This window comes from Halichoerus grypus, chromosome 13 (assembly GCF_964656455.1).
Source record: "Halichoerus grypus chromosome 13, mHalGry1.hap1.1, whole genome shotgun sequence".
Taxonomy (NCBI): domain Eukaryota; kingdom Metazoa; phylum Chordata; class Mammalia; order Carnivora; family Phocidae; genus Halichoerus; species Halichoerus grypus.
Genome location: NC_135724.1, coordinates 87,430,912 through 87,454,649, shown reverse-complemented (window position 1 = coordinate 87,454,649; position 23,738 = coordinate 87,430,912). Strand labels below are relative to the sequence as shown.

Below are 23,738 nucleotides of genomic sequence, written 5' to 3'. Positions count from 1 at the left end.
TGCTGACCCCGTGACAAAATGCTGTAACCAGACACCGATTTGTTTAGTGCCCTCGACAGAAGTGAGCAGAACCAGCTACAATCAGGCCAAAGACTCTCTCCCCCAGGGGAATTTAACCAATCAAAAATGCAAATAGATGAATCAGCTCAGTGTTACCCAAAGTTCCCAATCTTCCTGGCTCCCAACACTCTGGGAAGAAAGGGAGTGTATTTATGGCAAATAATTCTGGGGCTGAATCAATGCATTGTGACTCAGAGACTCCCCCCCCCCAATAAGAATCTATAAAGGGCTTCCATTCTGATCAACCCAACACCATTACTGTACAAAAAACAGTTTTATTAGTTAATTACCCCAGGTGTGCCTTTGTTCATGCTCTAGGTCACACCCGTTTCTCAGATCCGGCCCAGGCTCATAGGCAAGTTACCAGATTAGCAAATAAGAAAATTGTTCTGCAAAATAGCAACTGTCAGCTTAAGGCATTACTAACATTGCAGAAGGAAGCAAGGTTACTAGGGAAGTTTGGACAGCTCAGGATGATGATTTCCGGAACAGGAAACCCTCTCTGAAAGGGCCAGCCCATGCTGCTGTCTGACATGGCAGAGGACACTCTTGCTCTGGGTGATAGGTCACTCCTTTAAACTCACCCACAATGTCAGAGACAGAACTGTCTACTCCTCAAGCTTTCAGATTTAGAAATTAGTTATATAAAAAGCACTCTGTCCCAGAAGCCCTGGCACGTCTGCAGGCCCCCCAGAGAGCTCACTCGATCCTCCCTGACTGGAGCAGGGGAGGACAGAGATATATGGAAGGTCGGTCAGGCTCAGTTTTTAAAAATGAATTCACTACTAGAAATAGGGAGCAAGGGGTAGAGACCCCTGCTGCAATTACATGCGGAATCATTGTCCTCCCAGAGAGCGGGCTCCTCCGGGCTCCTTCAGTCCACAGAAGTGCTCAGAGCAGGGCAGGCCAGTGTGGCCACAGAGCTGCCGCCTGCCTCACTGCATGCCGAACCACTGCTCCTGGTCAGCCCACTGGGCCGCCTCACTGTCGCTGCCCTCCAGGTCCCCTTCTTCCCCACTCCCTTCCATGTCGTCCACATCCTCCTCCTGAGTGGCATCCGTGGGACTCTCCTCCTTCTCCATCTTCTGCATCCCCTCTAGAGACTTCTGGTCATTGGGGTCCAAACTAGGGGACAACAAAACAAAGGAGAGGCCTGAATCTCTGCCTTGCTTCTTGCGGGCTGATGCGTCATCTCCCTGGTACGGCAGTGAAATGACCACCCAGTCACAGAGAAACTGCTAACGCCTGGCCTCTCCAAACAACTCTGGTTCCACAGGCGAGATCCAGGGAGTCCACCACTAGAAGTGAAAAAAGGTGTCTTGTCCTAATTTTTAGAATTCTCAATTTGAGTTTTTCTCCACGTATTTCTTATACGTTTTCACACTTATTACCCCAGCATTCTGCTGGAGGAAGATACTAGATAACACAAATGAAAAAGCAGCAAACAACCTTTAACAGAAAAATTCAAATGTAATTTCTTAACAATATGAGATTTTTAAGCTACAAAGTTACAAAAAAATACTTATTTTTCTGTGAGTGAAGTTGTTTCATGTTCTTATGATGTAATTAACCACATCAGCATTTCAGTAGTCAACCAAAATTGTCATGCTTACCATGGAACACATCTGTCAACTCCTAGGTTAGACCCCAGGACCCAAAGCTACCTCTACCTGGGCACACGAGTTTAGCAGCTAAGAATCATTGCACATGCCCAAATCCCCAAAGTTCAGAGGCTCCAGAACATTTATTTACTTGGCTTCTAAACAATTCTTCCTCTAGCCTTTGTGATTACCATCAAGGCCAGGAGGTGTCCAATCTCCAGCAAATTCCACCTCTACTTATGTAACTGTAGATTGATTGGTAACCTCTTCTCTGAAACCTTCCATACAGCTCTCACCCACACCCAGGGCTCCCCACCCTTGGGACTCCCACCTTGCCTTCTAGAGACTGCTATGAAAGCACTTAGCACGTGGCATCCATCAGTCTATATGCCTGAGACTGAGAGCTCCCAGAATCGCAGCATACCCAGTGGTTACTGAGATGCCAGGTGCTCAACTGCTGAACAAATAAATGGATGTGATCAGACTCGATTAAAGACAGGCCTTCACCATAACCTTACAGACACACAGACAACCCTCAAAGAAATCACTTCTATATTAAACAGTAAGAATACCACTATTTATTTAGTATTTACTATGTACCAGGCACAGCACTAAGAGCTTTACATGGAATAATAATTTAATCCTCATTTAACCATTTAATACCTAATAAGGTAGATATAGACAAATTAGTAACTTGCCCAAGATAACAGGTGAAGGTAATATTCAAACTTCAGAGCTTAAGTTCTTTACTACAGTAGGTAGAAACATGGGAAAGTACTTACAATACTTTGATTTGAAAAAGCAGAATATAAAATATATACTACATATACCCTATAAAAATATGTTTATGTGTGGGCAAGGCCAGGAAGATGATCTATACAAATGAAAACAGATGATATAGTGATATGGGCTGGTTATGAGTGAAACAGTTCTTTAATGTTGCTTATACTTTATGAATTTTTTTTTAGAACTCACAAATAACTCTTCTACCATTACTATTATTACTCTGTTTTCAACCATGGGCACAAAAGTGTGTGTGTTTCCAGAATTCCTATTACATAGTTCCCTGACTCCTCTTCCCCTCATTGACCTTCCCCCCATGGGAGGCTAAGTGCCTACCTTAGTGCTATACTATATTGGTCCATTGCCTCCTGATACTCATTGACAGCTACAAGGAAATCTCCTAGGATCCGATGCAGGACACAGTCACTCTGATTAGCTAGTGCGTTCCTCAGCAAAGCAATTCCATCTTCGTATTTCTGTTCTCTGCCTAAAAAGAAAAAAGATCCTCATTTTCTTACTTAACACAACATTTTGAAAATACACTCCCATCTCAAATCATATACACAAAACCACAACAATAATCACAATCCAATAATCTCTCTGTAGATGTCCTTAAGAGAATAGTGGTATGGCAAGAAAGAAGAAAAAGCTCATATGAATTCCTATTCCATTAAGAAATGTGGAACTTGAGTTCTAATTTTTTAAATTATACTCTTAACCTAAGTTCAAATAAAAAGCCAAAATGCATTTTATTTGCCAAACTAGCCCAAACCCAGGATTTCATCATAAATCAGGACTAAAAAAACGAAAGCTAAAAGGAAAGTCATAAGCAAATCAAGATGGGTTGAAATAGTTCAAGCTGGCTAAAACCAGTTCTATTCAGCCCAAACTAGTTCAGGAAAACCAAAACCAGATCAAAGTGATCTGAACAGGTACCAACCAAGTATAGCTGGTTTGAGCCACTCAAAAAGTGAGTCACTGCCAATCCAAGCCGGTCTAAGCCATCTACATTTGGTTGTGCTAAATATACACCAATTCACATAGGCTCAAATCTACTACAAAAGGCACACACCTGTCTGGTCATCTGTAAGCAGCTGGGACCAGGAACTCCAAATGAGATCAGATTTTATACAATTAACAACAAAAGGGAAGTAAATAAGATACACTTACTAAGTAGTTCTGCTTTTTTCACCACAGCCTTAATGTAATCCGGCCTTTGGGTCAGGGCTTTATCTAATAAAGTTTTGGCTTTCTCCTGTGTCACTGGGTCTTCAAGACAAACAGTGGCTAAAAGGGTAAGGGTCTGTGCATTTGCTCCTAGAGTTTTGTAAACGTTGTTAGCCATTACCATTGCTTCACGAATACTGTTGGAAGCCAAGTAGCATTCAATGAGACCTGAAAAAATAGAAAGTTCAACCACATTACTATTCTAAGCAATGCTTCCACTCTGACAGCCTTCCAAACTGCAAACCTTCAAAGCTTCAGACAAAGGGCAGGCCAGGGGAAAACTCTGATGACATGAGCCTAGAGAGTATGTTGATGCAATAAGAAGTGCTCTTCCCCAGGGCACTCCAGGGATGTAGAAAAAGGCTGCATGCACTGCAAAGCCTCCTTTAGTTAGCAAAGGAAACAAACACGCATAAGTAAAATGAAGCAGGTAGGCAGCCCAGCTCAATGTCAGAGGAATAAATAAGACCTTAATCATTACTTGAAAGAGAGATGACGTTGACAACAAAGCACAAGGTTCCACTGCCTCTTAACGAGCTATTAATTTCTCGCTATATTCAGTCACCTTTAGTCCTAGGCTTATGTGGAAGAGCTTTACAGTTCCAAGTGAATGTCCGGTTCTACAAAACTACTAGTTTAGTGTAATTTCTAGTAATGGACCTACGGAGGAACCTAAGAAGAAAGGACAACTTTTCATTTGAAACATAAAAGTTATCTCAAAAGACATTTGCTGAGGGTTTCCCTAACCTAGATGGAAAACGCTTGTCAGATGGACCAAATACACCGAGACTGGCAGCTCCTGCCTCTTACCATGCCCACCAGCTGCCCTATGGGGACACCTCAAGCAGAGACAACTCTCAACTCTTCTTGCCAAGAACTTGAGAACAGAGGAAGTACTTTTTGACAGAAAGCTCTCATCAAAACAGAAAAACAGCTTAAACCCCAAACCCACGCATCCCTGGCAGATTTCCTCTATGCACTCCTCCACCCTAGCAGCATTTATAATATTTGTGCACACTCTACCACACACTATGGTTACTTAACCAGAAATTACCTAACTCTTCAGGCCAACGTGCTGGATTCAGAATATAGTTGTTTGCAACTACTTATTGAGCAGTTTTATCTCCCTGCTAAAGTCCCTCTTGGAACTTCAGAAGGAAATGGAAAGAATGTTCTTCACTACTCCAATGCCTCCGCCAATAAAGGAAGCTCAGATGGAGGTTACAAGAAGCACCAGAGAGCATAATCAGTTACCCTACTTCAAAACTCCAAATGGTAGCTTGAGTGCAGGCAACCCCTGAAGCCTCACTGGCCTGAGAAAGGTCCTCTGCTCCCAAAGACTCTAACCATCCTCTGCCCAAGCATTGTGGAGTTCATTATTCAACTGCAATCCTGGGCTCTTGTGAAACAGGCACGCAGCAGAAAGGAATTAGTGTGATAAAAGCAGCTGAGAGGCTAGGTAGGTAGTTTCAGGATCAAAAATTTAATCTGGAACCAAAATCTTGGTTTGCTGGGGATACTTTAAGAACAAATCCACAATATGCATAGTTCTCTATCTAAGCAGATTTGTTCTTTACCCCAACTTCCAAATTTTCTCAAATCTGAACTCATCTTCCTGTTAAGAGCAAGTCACTCTTAGACTCCTGGGTTTATTTTTAAATTCTTATAAAAATATGCTTTGGAGGAACTGCATCTTTTAAGATCTATTTTAACATCTGTGACTGAGTCACCAAATGTTGCTGAAGCTGGCACGCATCCTTTGAACTCCTAGGGTCAGTTCACACGAACTTAAAATAGTACGTAACAAAACAAAGTTTGACCCTGATCATGCCCACTCAGGAGGTCACAATGAACTGACTAGTTCCCACAACCAACACTGTCCTATGGATATGAAGTTACCCTCTTAATATTTCTGGCCCAAGGTAAAACAACTGTTAAAAAAGAATAAAGACAAAACCAAGCGATCTAGCACAGTGCCAGCACAGATTCACATTAAGGAGTGGGCCATGTTTGAGAAATAAAAATAGGACAAAAGACCATCCCCAACTACTCCCTCACCAAAAACCAGGAAAAGAGAATGAAAAAAATATATTCTGAAGGTCCAGTGAAAGCCGTAAATGATTTTTTAAATGCCTAATGCAGTGATTCCCAAACTCGTCCACATATTGGCAATACCTAGGGGTCTTCAAAAAAATACTGGTGTCTATCTCCCAACCACAATATTCTGATTTAGATAGTATTGGAGTGACCTGGCATGAGGATTTTTAAAAGTGCCCCCAGAGGACTCTAACATTCAAGAGTTTGGGAACTGCTGGCCTCACAAAACCTTCCATCCGGGGGCGCCTGGGTGGCTCAGTAAGTTAAGCATCCGAACTCTTGATTTCGGCTCAGGTCATAATCTCAGGGTCGTGAGATCAAGCCCCCATGCTGGGTGTGGAACCTGCTTAAGATTCTCTATCTCCCTCTGCCTCTTCCCCCTATAACTCGTGAGCGCATGTGCTCTCTCTCTCAAAAAGGCAAAAATTAAAACCTTCCATCTGAGAGCTAATGCTACACACCTAGAGATTCACACCATCCATCTCTATTTTTCATCTTACCTTCATAACAATCTAAGCGACAAGGTGCAAGCCGTATAGCCTCCCGAAAGTGGATTATTGCTTCTTGGACTCTGCCCATGTTTCTAAGTGCTGCTCCCTTAAGTAGCAAAGCTTGAACACTATTACTATTCAGCTGAATGGCCTTGGCTCCTAAATAGAGGGCCCGAGAATAGCGTTTGCTATAAAAGCTATGACACCTGGAGAAAAAAAACAATGCAACATTACCTGAGAGAAAATGGTAAAGAAACTTCATTCAGAACCAAACAGAAGGACCTCTACCTGGATCCTTATTACAAAGCAAACTTATAGCTTTACCTGAGATATTAGCGGGGGGGGGGGGGGGGGGGGACGGGGACAAAAAAAAAAATCTAAACATTTATTTTGAAGGGGAAATATTGATATGGAAGGGAAAAGTTATGGGAAAGAACCTGATATCTGGATATGTTATCAAGTGAGAGATATTCAGAGAAATCTGTAAAGCCATGGTAAATAACAAAGCAGCAGCTTCTGGCCTGTTCGCTGATGGCTTCCAGTGCTGAGCACGATGCACTATCTCAGTGGATACCTACCCCATGAAAGTCTGAGAAAAGACTCAGTGAGTTAACTAATGTGTCCAAAGTCAAAGACCTTGATCTGAATTCTAAGTCTGATTATCTCTTAAACCTGTGTTTTCAACCTATATGCTATTTGGGAGGAACCACAATTTCCCAAAGAGTGTACTGAAAACTGGAGAGAAAAAAAGAATGCATAAACATACCCAGAGACCACCCAGGGTTCTGCATGCTGATCAGAAATATTGAAAAGGCGGCAGCCAAGGTTCTCCACATCCTCTAGCCGCCCTTCTCTTGCCAGGAGGTAGCCATATACATCCATTCCTGGAAAGGAAGAGGCTTTTTTAAAAAGCAGCAGGTGTCCTTTATTAAAGAGCAACAGCCTTCATCAGAGCCCCACTCAAGCCCCAGCTCCAGCATGGTCTGAGCCCTTTCCACCAGCATGAGCTCCTCCCACCAGCATTCCCACTTTCCTACAATATGACTATTGAAGGGGCACTGAGTGACTCAGTCAGTTGGGAGTCTGACTCTTGATTTCCACTCGGGTCATGATCTCAGGATCGTGAGGCTCTGTGCTCATTGGGGAGTCTGCTTGAGATTCTCTCTCCCTCTGCCCCTCCCCCCACTATGGCTTATGAGCTCTCTCTCCCTCTCTAAAATAAATAGATAAATCTTAAATTAAAAAAATGACTTTTTAAAAGTAGATTTTATTTATTTGTCAGAGAGAGAGCACGCACCAGCAGGGGGAGTGGCAGGCAGAGGGAGAAGCAGGCTCTCCCCTGAGCAAGAAGCCCGATACGGGACTTGATCCCAGGACCCTGGGATCGTGACCTGAGCCGAAGGCAGACGTTTAACCGACTGAGCCACCCAGGTGTCCCGAAAAAAATGACTATTAAAAAGACAAAACACATCCAAAAAGTTTAAAAAGCAAAGGAGTAGAAGGGTCTCCAACTCACAATTTGAAAGCCAATTATTTTTGGGAACTGTTTGTCCTGTGACATGATATACAGTTATCCTAACTCATAACCAGGAAAGGCCCAAAAAGGCACCACGTAATTTCTTTTCTTCAAGAAGCCTGGGCACAGTCCAGAGTACATACTTAATATGCTGGTTAGTCTCAGAAAAAGTAGCCTATTCCAGAAAAAGCAACTAGTTCTTTTGGAGTCCAGCTGATTTAAGATCACCCCGCTCCCTGCTTATTCTTACTCGTGTTCTATAAAAAGGGTCCCATGCTTGCTGTCATCCATCTCTTACCACCATCCCCTTCATTCCTTGTTACCCCTTCAGACTCCCAGGAAAATGTCTCTCTTGCCAAGATCACTGCAATACTCCCTGCTGGCCCCCAAACTCGGGCCTGAGCTTTCAACTCCAAGCTGCCAACTACTGCCAGACTAGTATTTCTAATACACCATTTTCATCATGGGCACAGGCAAAACTCAGAGAAGAGAAATAAGCACTGGGCAGGAGGGAGACCTTGGGCAAACAATTTCATCTTTCTGGATCTGTTCTCTCATCTCCCTGCTCTGTAGTTCTCATGGCTTAAGAGTCTACAGGACTAACTACTGTCACAAGGCCATATTTTTCTGATGGCCTCTTCTGGGACTTTATAAGCAGATTCCAGCCTATCAGACCTTATTTCCTACTACCCATCACTCACTGCCAGTCACTGGACACTCATCCTTTGGAAGTCCCTATGGCTCACCCCTTCAGCTACAATCTTTGAGATCAATGATTTTTTGTTGTTGTTCATTCCTAATTACTTCCTTTAGTCACCTCATTCCTTACTTAATGCCTGTTCACTTACTCCCTTTTAAGTATGCTAAGGATACAGTAAAGCTAAATCCCCTAAAAGGATATTATGGTTTTGGGGATGCCATCCAAATTCTCAGTCAGGCACACCATAAATTTAAAAATCATAAGGAAGGGCTATCACCCTTCCCCCAAAAAAAGCCAAATAATGATCTGCCTGGAGATGACACTTGAATTCAAGCAAAAACAACTACTCAAAATGGGATTACTCAAGTGTTAGAGACATGTATCAGACGTAAAAAATGGTAAAAGGCTACTAGAACAAGTTTCACAAAGTATTTCTATGAAAATGGTATCAGAATATTATGCTACTGGGGCACCTGGGTGGCTCAGTCGTTAAGCGTCTGCCTTCGGCTCAGGTCATGATTCCAGGGTCCTGGAATCGAGCCCCGCATCGGGCTCCCCGCTCAGCGGGAAGCCTGCTTCTCCCTCTCCCACTTTCCCTGCTTGTGTTCCCTCTCTTGCTGTGTCTCTCTCTGTCAAATAAATAAATAAAATCTTTTTTTTTTTTTTTAAAGATTTTATTTATTTATTTGAGAGAGAGAGAGAATGAGAGACAGAGAGCATGAGAGGGAGGAGGGTCAGAGGGAGAAGCAGACTCCCCGCCGAGCAGGGAGCCCGATGCGGGACTCGATCCCGGGACTCCAGGATCATGACCTGAGCCGAAGGCAGTTGCTTAACCAACTGAGCCACCCAGGCGCCCCTAAATAAATAAAATCTTAAAAGAAAAAAAAAAAAGAATATTATGCTACTTTGTCTCCCTTTCTTTTCTGATCCTCCCCTCTGCAGCCACTTCCACCATGCCTCAAGAATTACTTACCTTTTATCAAATAAGGATCCAACATCTGTGCCTGTTCAAACTTGAGGACAGAGTTTTTATTGTCTCCAGCTCTGAAGTACAGATCTGCTAAGCTTCCCAGCAGGTCCACGTTATCTCGCAATAAGGACTTTTTCTCTAGTGAACTTCAAAATATTAAACATTGACCCTTAAGATTTATTATGAATCCTCTTAGTTTCTGAATCCTGGTGACAGGCATATAAGCACTATTTTCTTGCATATATATGACATTTTTCATAATAAGCTTTTCAAACAAACCATATACACTAGATTTTCTTATTCTGAGCTTATGATTTAAAGAAAGTTATACACGAAAAGAAAGTCAATATACAGAATGATGCAGAATTCTCTCTCATTACTGAGAACTTTCTGGTTGCAGGTTTTCAGAGGACAACATGGTGCTAAAGGTAATGTCATTCAAAAGTGACTTTGCATAACACAAAACCCAGTCTCTTATCCTTTGACTTCAATTGACTAGAAAGAAAATCCCAGTCCTAACGAGGCAACCCAAGTCAGATGCTGCAATCTATGCTTCTAGGACATCCAAAAAGATGTTCTTCCAGGTTCCAGCATGACAACTAATGCAGCTGGCTGTGCAAGGGTTACCACTTTTGCAAATACAGAGCTGAACTCGGTCAAAGTTTACATTTAACAGGTCCTCACAGCAGAGATTATTATCCTTAGGACCATTAAGTACATTAAGAGACTAGGGGCGCCTGGGTGGCTCAGTCGTTAAGCGTCTGCCTTCGGCTCGGGTCATGATCCCAGGGTCCTGGGATCGAGCCCCGCATCGGCTCCCTGCTCGGCGGGAAGCCTGCTTCTCCCTCTCCCACTCCCCCTGCTTGTGTTCCCTCTCTCACTATGTCTCTCGCTGTCAAATAAATAAAATCTTTAAAAAAAAAAAAACAAACTACATTAAGAGACTAAAGCAAGCCTGAGGACAACAGGCTGCAACACCAAGAAACAAGCATCTCATACTTCTATTTTGCTAATTTCTATTTCACACCAGACCTCCATAAAGGAAAGGGCCTCAAGAACACTGAATTAACTTTGTGGCTCTCACCAGATGGTATTGATTGCTCTCGAGTTGTCACCAGTATGCACAAAAGCATATGCTTTGATCCACACAGAGAGCCAATCCAAGTTAGGCACAGTCTGGATCACGTTCATTGTCATCGATGCCACCTCTGCGCCTTTTACAGAAAGGGAAAGCAAACCTAATCCAACAGAAAACAGGAGAAATAAGGTGAAGCATAGCATCCCTCTTCCACAATGCAAGAAGCATTAGGCTACTCTTTCTGTTGGCAACGAGGTAACCCTTTCGCTATTCTCAGCAAGATGCAGATGACAAAACAACCATAATTTAATGTTTCTTGATCTGTGAAAAATACATGACAACAGTAATCTACTGAATCACTCTCTGGAAGTTAGGCATGGGCAAATTTTTTTTTTTTTAATTTGCCTTTTTAGTAAATCTCTACACTCAACATGGGGCTTGAACTCATGCCCTGAGATCAAGAGTCACAAGCTCTTCCAACTGAGCCAGCCAGGTGCCCTGGCATGTACAGATTCTAATGTACAGCTAAGAATGAGAACTACCATCTCAGAGAGTAAACAGCCATAGAAATAGGCTGAGAATGACCTGTACCTAGTATGGCATCGAGGGCTAACGGGCACTGCCTCAGCACCTCCTTATAGCTGGTGACTGAAGGGCGCTCCTGACCAGCCTTCTTGTACAGGTTCGCCAGCATCATGTTTATCTGTAATAAACAAAAACAAAAGACAGTAAGATATGCGCATACTGCAAAGAAAATAGCTCACCACCAATTAAGTCCTGATTTTTTATTACCAGCTACTATTCTACTTTTTCCTGGAAAATCTACCCACAGCCCTGTGGAAATAAATGAAGACCAATCCCATTCTTCAAACCAAAGAGGAAATTACTACCTTCGCTCTTCCTACGTCCTCCCATTTCTAAGAGGAAAGTCAAATTCCTCTCACTTACCCAACCAAAAGGTCCCGTACTATCTGGACCAAAGATGCTGTCTCTGGAAATGGGAGTAATATTTATTTGAGAAATGTTACAGAATTCTAATTACCTTGATTCTTTCTTGATCTTAAGAAAGAAGATGAACTACCCTAGAAGTGCTCAAGTTTACATATTTTAAATGCAATTAATATCAAGACATAAGAAAATGAGGAATTCTTAACATAGCTTGTTAAGAAAGAGCAGATGAATTTTCCCCAAAAAGAAAACGACAGATACAGAATTAAATACTTGGATTCTCTCTGACAATTATCCTGGCAGCTAGACTCTAGCCTTTCTAACACTGAAAGCATGGACCCACAGGTACTATCTGACTCATCAAAGTGATGCTACAAAAATCAAACTCTAACTCACCTCTGGAGGTACAATGATCCAGAGATTAGCTACATCATTTAAATCCAGTAAATGCATTTTTAGCACAATTCAAATTTGTAACTCAGTAGAGGTCTTTTAAAATAACCCTTTCTAAAACACAACAAGGAAAATTTGAGAAAACCTAAAAGTTCCAAAGAACGTAGAAGTTACAAGGAAAAGTAAATGATCTTAATAGTACAGAGAGAAAAAAAGAACATTCCAATTTAAAATTAATAAATCTTAAACATAGCAGTGTTTGCCAGATCATTAACCTACGGAAGCAGTCAACATGAGGATATACAAAAAAAGCCAATCCCCAATCTCTTCGGTTATTTGTAGCCTGTACGCCAGATATTTACTCAAAAGAGGGCTCTGAAGATGAAGAACTCTGTTCCAATTATGACTTACAGTATATAAAACAATCTAGTATGGCATTAATCCATACTGATGATTCAAATAATGAAATAATGAAATACTAGAAATAAAACTTTATTTGGCCTCAGCTTTTCCATTTTAGGCTATGTTGAAAATGCAAAAGAAAATACTTAAAGGAAAACTCCAGTATTAGTGTCAATACTTGAAAAGAATAAAAGGTTAAATTTAAGATCCTTTCTTGACTGCTTGTGATTAACAAACTATGACCTAGAGACCATCTGTCTCAACAAATATTAAAATTCCCTTTAAACTACCTGTCACTTCAAAAGAATGAGTTTTGGGTACTACCTATGAGAAAGTCAATTCTCTTTAGAACAGATCCTTACTTGGGAACATCATAAAGCCATATTCCACCAGTTAGAAACATAAGCAGTCATCTTTTTCTTAAAACTGAGTGAGAAATTTTATGTTGATATGTTTACTCTTAAAAGTTGAAGATTTACCAAGATATAATAATCTCACACTGGAATTTTCCTTTAAAATGTGAAGAAATGTGTGGTGGTGTTTACCATACATTAACAGACGTTCATTTAGACGTATTTTGACTCACTTCCTTGTCCTTTACACAGACTGAGAAGCCAGTTAACTCCCTAACGGACAAGAAAGAAAAACTGTAAATATTATAGGTTTATGTTTGAGGCACACATCTTTGTTTGTTCCTGGCTACAACAGCTCTACAGAATGAAGAATATGTACTCCTAACAAATGTGGACTCCTCCAGTCCCTGTTAAAATGATGGCTTTGAACACCAAAGCGTTGGATACCACAAAATGAGCTTATCTGCCATTACTCATTTTCATAAAATGTCCCCACCCTCAAGTCATTGAGGAAATTGTGGTACATTTCCAATAAGATAAGGAAAAGGCATCATTCAAGTTTATAATCAAAATGGCATCTTCCAAAAGGAAGACACTCTTCACATATGTAAAAAAATTATACTTGGGATAAGTCTTTCATAGTGTATCAGAAAACAATTTAGTATAAAGCATGCAAGCTTATTTTGAGACAGGTTAGTCTATAATATGCTTCCAAATGTTCTTAATAGCATAAAATAAACTAAGGAAAGAGCTTAGTTTTTAACATACTCAGAAAATAGTAAATAAATCCTCAATATAAGGAGATGCTTAAACACATTCTCATCAAGTTTTGGTTACTTTTAAAACTCAGCAACACTTAGGTGAAAAAACACTAAATATACCACTGCTTAGATTCCTTTTCTTTTAAGGGCAGGAGAATGTACACAGACATCTTACATATAAAATTCCTCATTGTTAAGCACAAGTTGCACCGAATGGTTCTTCAATGAAGTGAGGAAGGCAGGCGACATGAGAGCAGATGTTAGAATATTAACTACTGATGTGAATTCAATACTAAGAGCAAGGATTCTCATTGTTCTTTTAAGACTCAAAACAAACTGTAATCAAAGATATCCAATATAATACTCCTTACAGAATAGTATTTTAAAAAGTATTCTTTCACATATGAACTTACTTATTTTTCCAAAGGTCAGCAGAGAAAAGTATTATTAACCTCATTTTATAAATTAAAAAAAAAAAAAGTAAAGTTCAGATTGGTAACTTGCTCAAGTTCACACTACACAGTACACAGCTTGTATGCCCTAAACTCAGACAAGATACCGGATCTCTTGATTTCAGTTGAAGGTGTTCTATTGATTATAATATGTTGCCAAATCAAACACAAATATATATCCCACATACAAATAAGTACATAAAGATCTTGTAATCTTGGATTTTTAAAACAAAGGGATTAATAAGCTCATTCACATTATCAAATGGGGGCGCCTACAGCATGCAAAACATGAGTTCTAAAAAAAAGTACCATTGCCACCTGGAAGCATTTGCAAATTATTATTTCCCATGGTAAGAAATACCAAAGAATGAGCACTTGTAGTATTCTCCAGCTATCATTTTCATCAGCTGAATTTTCAGGGTTTCATAAGAAAGTAATTCTTCTATCTCTCTGAACCTCATCCATCCACTCCATTAACAGGGGAACAAAGTGAGTCAAGAGTAAAATGTTCAGATGGACTCCCTAAGGCATGGAGAAAACATGGAGGAAGTGGGTTGGAAGGACCGGGTAGATGAATATTATGTAACAAATTGTTAATTCAACTTACTTTGGGAGTCCTTTGTCTTGAAGGGATCCCATCAAGTATAGCAATGGCATCTTTATCTTGTTTTAGCATTGTATAACATTCAGCCATTTTGTATTTCACTTCAATTTCAGATGGAAGACACTAAGAGGCAATGAAGACATTTCTTCAAAATACTACTTCAAAATATGGCAGTTCTTTAAAATGTTATACACAGAGTTACCATATGAGCCCGCAATTCTGCTCCCGCACATACAGCCAAGAGAACTGAAAACCTATGTCCACACAAAAACCTACACACAAATGTTGGGGTGCCTGGGTGGCTCAATCAGTTAAGCATCCGACTCTTGATTTCAGCTCAGGTCATGGAGCCTACTTAAAAACAAAACAAAAAACCTGCACACAAATGTCCACACCAACATTATTAATGATAGACAAAAAATGGAAGTAATGTCCGTCAACTAATGGATACATAAAATATGGCATATCCATACAATGGAATTTTTTTTTAAGATTTATTTATTTGCAAGAGCAAGAGAGTGAGCACGAATGGGGGGGAGGGGGCAGAGGGAAAAGAAGAAGCAGACTCCCCACTGAGTAGGGAGTCTGACTCGAGGCTCGATCCCAGGACCCTAAGATCATGACCTGAGCCAAAGGCAGATGCATAACTGACTGAGCCACCCAGGCACTCCCATACAATGAAATATTATATGGCAATAAAAAAGAAAGAACAAAGAACTGATTCATGCTATAACATGGACCAAACTTGAAAAAATTATGCTAAAGTAAAAGAAGCCAGACACAAAAGGTCACATGTTGTATGATTCCATTCATATGAAATGTCCAGAACATGCAAATCCATAGACAGAGGGGTTAGTGATTCCCAGAGGCTGAGGAGGTAACAGGCATGGGAATTTTCTAGGGTGATAAAAATGTTCTGGAATTCAACAGTGGTGATAGTTGCGCAATTTTGTGAACATACTAAAACCTACTGAATTGTTAATTTTATGACATTATATCTTAATTTTTGAAAAATTCCTTAAAGATTAATTATAGAGAACTGATAGTTACCAGAGGGGAAGGAGGTGAGGGGATGGGTTAAGTAGGTGATGAGCATTAAGGAATGCACTAGTCATGATGAGCACAGGGTGATGTATGCAAGTGTGGAATTACTATATTGTGTACCTGAAAATAATATGGCACTGTAATGGTAACTAACTGGAATTAAAACAAAAACTCAAAAAAAAAATTTTTTTTAACGTGAGGTCAAAAAAATTCCTTAAAAATTAAATGTATTTAATTAACATGAAAGGTTTAGCATGGTGCTTGGCATACTGAATACTAAAAAGTTAGCTACTTCTATGAATGACCCTATGTGGATAATATACATGACTTCCATTCAGTGCCAGAAAACAGAAAATCCTGGGGTGCCTCGCTGGCTCAGTCAGTGGAGCATGCAACTCTTGATCTTGGGGTTGTGAGTTTGAGCCCCACACTGGGTATATAGATTACTTTAAAAAAATAAAATAGGGGCACCTGGGTGGCTCAGTCAGCTAAGCATCTGACTCTTGATTTCGGCTCGGGTCATGACCTCAGGGTCCTGGGAGAGAGCCCAGCACCAGGCTTGCTGCTCAGCAGGGAGTCTGCTTGTCTCCCTCTGACTCTCTTTCTCTCTCTCTCTCTCTCAAATAAATAAATCTTAAAAATAAAATAAACAAAAATAAAAGAAAAAAAGAAAACAAAGAAAATCCTGGCAATCAGCTCTTTAGTAACAAAACCCAAAGGTTTTAAAGAGACAAGATGAAAATCAAGAGGCTTTAAAAATAGAGCACCTAATTTGTCTTTTTACAAAATGTGGAAAAATACAAAGTAGAAAAAACATGACTTATAATTTCACTCCCAGCTCATTCTGACATTTCTTCTATTGTATGTATGTACATATGTATGTATGTATTTATTAATTTTTACTGACATTCCTTTTTTTTTTTTTTTTAAAGATTTTATTTATTTGACAGAGAGAGACACAGCAAGAGAGGGAACACAAGCAGGGGGAGTGGAAGAGGGAGAAGCACGCTTCCCGCAGAGCATGGAGCCTGATGCGGGGCTCGATCCCAGGACCCTGGGATCATGACCTGAGCCGAAGGCAGACGCTTAACGCTCTGAGCCACCCAGGTGCCCCACTGACATTCCTTTTAAATATAAGTTGCACATGTAATTTAAACTTAAAGACAGGGTCAAACTGCAAGGTAAAAGTTTCCCTCTCCCTAAAGCTTTCCACCATTAAATTGCTTTCCTTCAAACACACAAAATCTTTCATGCATATTACCAGTGTGTGTGTGTGTATATACATATGTATTAGGCATATACCAGGATATATTTATATATCTATAAACTATCCCCTTTGAACAGAAAGCATTGAAACATTTCTTCAAACCGTATTTTCCTTACTAATATATATAGTTCTTTCCAAATCAGCATGTGCACCTCTATCTCATTTTTCATTTAATAGTTCCATCACATTCCATCCTTATGGCTATGCTCTAATTTAACTAGACCTTACTGATGAAAACTTTTGCTTCTAGCTTCTTACCATTAAAACTGTTGCAATAAGCTGCCTTGGTTATATGATATACCCTGTAAACCTGCGAGTCTAATAGGGGTAATTTCTAGCAACTGGACGACTCTGTCAAATCGGAGGACTCTGTGAAATTACAATTTTCCCCTTCATTTATTTAATTATCAAGCTACTGAAACTGCAGAAGTTCTTAGAATATTTCCCATAAATTTCCCTGGGTACTCACAATCCTAATAATTGAGTTACATTTTAAAATTTGTACTTTAATTAAAATTATAAAAACACTTTAGATTTTGAATTGTTTGTATAAAAGGGAGGAACAATGCAGAACTTCAGTGAACCCATATAATTCATGTTTAACTCCATATTTAGATTCATCCAGAGTGAATTTTGCATTCCTGCTCTAAGTGATTTTTCATCTTTGTTTCTCTAGTCAGCGTCCCTTTAAAATTACTTATTTTTTCCATCTTCTACATCTAATCAGCAGTCTTGTAAATTCCTTCAGTCTCTCTCACTCTCAAAAAAAAAAAAAAATCACACTTCCATCTCCGTTTACCTGACTTTGTGGAGTAGATGCAGAATTACCAGTTGAAGGTCTCACTTTTGAAGTTTTACTTAGGGCTTTCTTCTGCTGTAACGCCATGGTATACTTACTCACAGCATTCCGATATTCCTTATCATGAAAGAGAGAATCTGCATGATACACCAAAAGCTGGTACTTCTGAGATGGGGAGAATAACTCACTAGAAAACAAAGAAAATATACCCCCTACATGGGTTATTTTGAAATGTTAGACACCCTCCTTAGTGTCCACCCACACAAGTCTACCATAAAGCCTTGTGTGATGACAGCTTACAAAAGTCATTGTATCCTAAGTGCTAGTCCCTAAAATGAGAGGCATAAGAGTTGTACTCTGTGCTAACATGGTCAACACATCCAGGCAACTGCTTTAAATTACTGTTTTAATATGCTTTTCTCCTTTATTTACTATAAAAGTAAGGATACCTCTAAATCAAATTCAATAATACACAGATATACAAAGAGAAATGTTATACATCTTCTCCTTCCCTTCTTTAGCCCAAACCCTCTTTATTTTTTTTTAAAGAGAGAGAGTGCAAGAGCGTGTGCAAGTGGAGTGGTTGGGGAGAAAGAGAGGGAGAGAATCTTAAGCAGGTTTCATGCTCAGCATGGAGCCCAGTGCAAGGCTCAATCTTACCACCATGAGATCATGACCTGAGCCGAAATCCAGAGTTGGACACTTAACCAACTGAGCCACCCAGGCGCCCCCCAAAGCCCTCTTAATTTAACAGTTTGATATATATCCATACTTTCTTATATTAGCATCAATTTTTAGCATAATATAGACAAAGGAGAGAAACAATGATTTAATTAATACTACCAAAGAAGGGTTGAAGAACCTGGAAAAGTGAGACCTCACCGCTTTGAAACATTTTTAGGAAAGTGCTGAAAAAAAGAGGTTTCAAAGGAACTGAAAATTCTTCAAATACTGAAAATGGGAATATAAAAAGCTGAAGAATGGGAATAGAATAGGACAAGCCAATGAGATAAAGGGGGATAGAAAGAGGATTAGCCTTATTTGATGAAAGTTTTTTTTTTTAATTTTACATACAAAAGTAAATTTCATTTTTTAAAATTTTTTAAAGATTTATTTATTTATTTGAGAGAGAGAGAGCAGAGAGGGAGGGTGAGAGGGAGAAGCAGACTCCCAGCCGAGCAGGAAGCCCAACACGGGGTCCGATCCCAGGACCAGGGTCATGACCCAAACTGAAGGCAGATGACCAACCAACTGAGCCACCCAGGCACCTCAAAAGTAAATTTATTAACACTAAGAGAATTTTTATCTCCTTGAGTCTCAGGGGTTTGAGGACAGAGTAAAACAACGTTTCAAAACTTTTTCATTAATGTTGAACACTGCTCACAAGCATTATAACTGCCTCCAAGCTGGCCACCATTCTTAATGGGAAACATATTTTTAATCTCCAATTCCACTCCCCCCTCATTGCCCTGACTCCTGCCAAATTAAGAGGAATTTACACGTTTTTCTTTGACAGGTAAAAGCTATAGCCACTTAAAATGAAAGAACAGTCACAGTCAACTCTGTAAACAGTTAATTTGTCAACAAATGAAGGATACTCAAGAATAGGTACCAGAGATTACTGGTTGCCAGGGGCTGGAGGAAGTGGGATTAGGGGTGCTTACTAATAGATGCGGGGTTTCTTTTGGGGATAATGAACATGTTTGGAATAGATATGGTGATGGCTGTACAACTGTGAATATACTCAAAACCACAGAAATGTATTCTTTAAAAGGATGAATCTAATGGTATGTCAATTTTTTAAAAAAAGATTTTATTTAGGGGCGCCTGGGTGGCTCAGTCGTTAAGTGTCTGCCTTCGGCTCGGGTAATGATCCCAGGGTCCTGGGATCGAGCCCCGCGTCCGGCTCTCTGCTCCGCGGGGAGCCTGCTTCTCCCTCTGCCACTCCCCCTGCTTGTGTTCCCTCTCTCGCTGTTTCTCTCTCTGTCAAGTAAATAAAATCTTAATAAATAAATAAATAAACTTATAAAGGAAATTAAGGACTAAAGGTATAGTCCAGATACTTAAGATCTCTTCCAACTCTGAGATTCCACATACTTACTGAGAAATAAGATTTGACAGAAAATACTGCTACACTCAGAGAATGCATTCAGACATTTATATATTGTAACACATGCCTACTTATGCACCCATAAATTATCTTTGGAATGATACAGGAGACACTGTTACTGGTTGTTGCCTGGAGAATGGAAATGGTGGGGTAAGGTTCAAGATCAGGGACAGACACTTATCTGCATACCTCTTCTGTACTATCTGAATTTTTCATACTGTGTATAGTGCCAATTCAATAAGAACATTTAATAATACATGGTAAAGGTCAGAATTTAAACTGACCTCCCTAAAGCTAGGAAACTGCCAGTTTAACCTAATAGAAAGAAATATGGGCTAAGCCGAGTCAGAGGATTAAACTGCTTCTATCCTGTAACATCTTCAAGAACCAAGAGTAATGACTAACTGGTGCACAAATTCCCAATGATGGAAAGTGTGCCTTGACCAATCACTCAAAACCAACTGAAAGGCTCCAGAATAAACACAGAAGGCTGAAAGAGACCAGGGCTCCTCACTGTCAACACTAAGTGGATGGTGGTGAAATGATGGGTCTCATGTAGCAAGGTCCACAAGCACACTAATGGAAATAAAATATCAGCAGCTGCATTACAGGCACTTAAGGGGCTTTTCCTTTCTGACCTAGACAGCTTCTAAAGCAGGCCAAATGCAAATGGGCCCACCCTGAGTAGAAAATTCAATTATGCCACTTAGAAGTAGCAGACTGTGGTGGGTCAGTCTAAAGTTTTCAGAATCAGAAGGACCAAAGCCCAGACATCATGGCTCCTCCACTTACTAAATGTGTGAATTTGGACAGTTTTACCTACCTAAGGTACATACTTCCTTAGCACATTTAATAAACATGTGAGTGCTCACTGCACAAAGGCACTGTGCTGACTTCCTTAGGTGTTAAGGGTGATGCAGAATACAGATCTTAAAAAAGTTCTCGTCAGTCTGGGTGGCTAAATTGGTTGGGCATCAGACTCTGGATTTCCGCCCTGGTCATGATCTCGGGGCTGTGAGATTAGCCGAGTTGGACTCTGCGCTCAGTGCAGAGTCTGCCTGTCCTTCTCCCTTCGTTCCTCCCCCCATTCACTCTCTCTCTCTGTCAAATAAATAAACGAAAATAAAACCTTTAAAAGTTCTCACCGCAAGAAAAAAACCATGTGGTGGATGTTAACTAGACTTATTGTGATCATTTCACAATATATTGATACAATTAACAAGTCATGTTGCACACCTGAAATATGTCAATTATATCTCAATTTAAAAAGAGTGATGCAGAACACAGAACAGGGCAAAGGGATGAACATGAGGGTTGGGGCAATCCTGACAGTCACAGAAGCTGCTCCCTAGAAGAGGTTATCTGAGCTGAAACCTGACTGAGGGTACAGTTCACTGACGTGTACGCCAAGCCAAACAGCAAACGCAAAGCCCTTAGTTAAGAACGAGCCTGGTGGGTTCAAGTAACAGAAGGAACTGCCTGCAAGGCTGAAGTACAGTGAGCCGAGGGCATGAAATGAGGTCAGGGAGAAAAATGTGTGGCCTCCGAGACCTTGGGAAGGAATTTTAATTTAAGTACAATGGAGGAGGGGCGCCTGGGTGGCTCAGTCGTTAAGCCTCTGCCTTCGGCTCAGGTCATGATCCCAGAGTCCTGGGATCGAGCCCCACATCGGGCTTCCTGCTCTGCGAGAACCTCTCCCACTCCCCCTGCTTGTGTTCCCTCTCTCCCTGTGTCTCCCTCTGTCAAATAAATGAGTAAAACCTTAAAAAAAAAAAAAAAAAAAGTAAGTACAATGGAGGAATGAAAGCAGGGGAGCAACGCGCACTCAAGGCTGGAAACCGCCCTGTGCTGCATCCGTCACTGGACTCAATCAAACAAGAGAGGGGCACTGCGGGTCCTTAAAAGGGCGCCACTCCCACCCGTCTAAGGAGTCTCCCGTTTTCAGGGGTTTTGGAGGCCAGAACGTGGATCCTTCTGACACACTGAAGGGGAAAAATCAATCTCAGATGGGGGACGAAGGTATAAGACCGGGTGGACCTCTTGGAGCTGCGGCGAGCGATAAAACGTTCTTCGGGAAAGAGCCAGGAAGAGAGTCGGCCCAGCGAAGTGACAGTCGCTGCGCCCGGCGACAGGTGCCTCAGGAAACCCTCCGCTCACAACTTTCGGGAAACCCTAGCCAGGCTCGCCCTCAGGGCCTTCCGTTTCTCGAAGCCGCCGCTCGCCACCTCGCCCTCAGGGAGCTCATCCCAGCGTCTGGTACAGCGCAGAGACCGAGCCAACTCAACTTGCGTTCCTAGATCGGCTCCGCCCGACGACGCCGTCGCTGACCCCGAAGCCTCAGCTGAGGCCTGCGGGCGCTCCTTCCCGCCAGTTCCCAGGCCCCCTCAGCCCCCGCTCCCAAACCGGCGCCGCTTTCTCCTCAGCCCCAGGCCGCTCCCCGCCTCAACTCACGGGTTGTTATTACTCATTGTAAGTAACAAGCTGCTGAGGAGCCGCACGTTAGAGTGCAGCCCCGCGGCCGCCATGTCCCGCACGTGGTCTATCACATTCATCCTGCCCGGCAAGGCCGCGGGCAGCGGCGGCAGCGGCGCGAAAAGCCGGTAGAAGCTCCTTAGGGAAGACTCCAAAATGGCGGCCTCACCGGGGTCCATGGGGTCCACAAGCGGCACCGCCCCCGGGAAAATAGGCAACTACTGAAGTGCCTGAGGGAAAAAAAAAAAACTCCGTTCCTTCCCCCAGGCACCCTATGAAGTGGGATGATTTGGTTTTGTTTTATTTTGTTTTGTTTTAGCAGAAGTTATGTCACTCTATGCTGCAAACTTTATTGAGGGCTTACAATGGGGCTGGGGACAAAAGGCACTTCAGTATGAATACATGCTCAATTGAAATAAGATGACTCGGAGAGAAATTTCTGTCTCAAAAATTCATAAAAACGTATGGTCACTTACCATAAATAAGTTAATATAGTAGAGTTGGTGGAATCTCCAACAGCTGGAGATAAATATTTTAATCAGGCGGCTAGGGGCAGTCCTAACTGCTTTTACAGTCGGGCTTGCGCACTAGGCTGAAGGCACCACGCCCCCTTCTCTCAGGTATTGTGTGTTCCTGCAGAAATCAAGCTTCACCCTTTGGATAGCATCCTTGAGTGCAAAAGGGCATATTTTTACCCTTTTAAAAGACTCACCAGCTCAGAGTGAATAAAGGCTAGGTTGAGTTTTAGCCATCCTAATATCTGTGTAGTGGTAACTTATTGTTTTAATTTGCAATTCCCTAATGACATATGAGTTGAGCATCGTATTTGCTATCTGTAGATCTTCTTTGGTGAGATATCTATGCAAATCTTTGGCCAATTTTTTTATTTGGGTTGTTCTTTTTTTTTTTTTCTATTTTTTAAAAAGTTTTATTTAAGTAATCTTTACACCCTACGTGGGGCTCAAACTCACAACCCCGAGATCGAGTCGCATGCTCTTCTAAGTCAGCCAGGCGCCCCTGGGTTGTTCGTTTTCTTATCGTTGAGTTTTAAGGGTTCTTTGTATATCTTGGATAACAGTCCTTTATCAGATACATGTTTTATAAATATTTTCTCCCAGTCTGTGATTTGTCTTCTCATTCTCTTGACCACCCCATCTCCGTTAGGAAAAAAGTACTTTCAGTAATAATCCTGAAATGAAATGACTAGTAGTGGCCAGAAAATAAACTGTGAAAATATTATCTTATTAAACTTTAAACTTCATCTAAATATGATGCTAGTTTGTGGTCCATTGAAAAAAACAATAAGATGCCAGTAAATTTTTTAATTAAAAATAAAACCAGTATTACAGTACAAAGGGTAAGAGATTAATACTTTTTTTTTTAAGATTTTATTTATTTATTTGACAGAGAGAGACAGCACGAGAGGGAACACAAGCAGGGGGAGTGGGAGAGGGAGAAGCAGGCTTCCCGCTGAGCAGGGAGCCCCATGCGGGACTCAATCTCAGGACCCTGGGATCATGACCTGAGCCGAAGGCAGACACTTAATGACTGAGCCACTCAGGCGCCCCGAGATTAATACTTTTTAAATTACAAAAATGTATCTCTTAAGA

At 41.1% G+C, this 23,738-nt stretch overlaps 1 protein-coding gene across 3 annotated transcripts; it reads right to left on the bottom strand.

The window, feature by feature from the left end:
• Nucleotides 1-315: 315 nt before the first annotated feature.
• Nucleotides 316-22,307, bottom strand: ANAPC7 (anaphase promoting complex subunit 7). Of its 3 annotated transcripts, none has more exons than XM_036103440.2 (11): nt 22,108-22,307; nt 17,547-17,733; nt 14,440-14,559; nt 11,115-11,226; nt 10,530-10,683; nt 9,449-9,591; nt 7,026-7,143; nt 6,269-6,465; nt 3,615-3,839; nt 2,781-2,931; nt 316-1,185 (listed from the first exon to the last, which is right to left on the bottom strand). In XM_036103440.2, exons 1-11 carry the CDS (start codon nt 22,305-22,307, stop codon nt 996-998), a joined length of 1,797 nt encoding a protein of 598 aa, XP_035959333.1. In that variant the 3' UTR covers nt 316-995. The 3 variants fall into 3 exon arrangements, with proteins under 3 accessions (XP_035959333.1, XP_077917125.1, XP_077917126.1); XM_078060999.1 differs by having other exon boundaries at nt 17,547-17,758; nt 22,108-22,246; XM_078061000.1 differs by lacking the exon at nt 22,108-22,307 and adding an exon at nt 12,853-12,892 and having other exon boundaries at nt 17,547-17,686.
• Nucleotides 22,308-23,738: the final 1,431 nt, after the last annotated feature.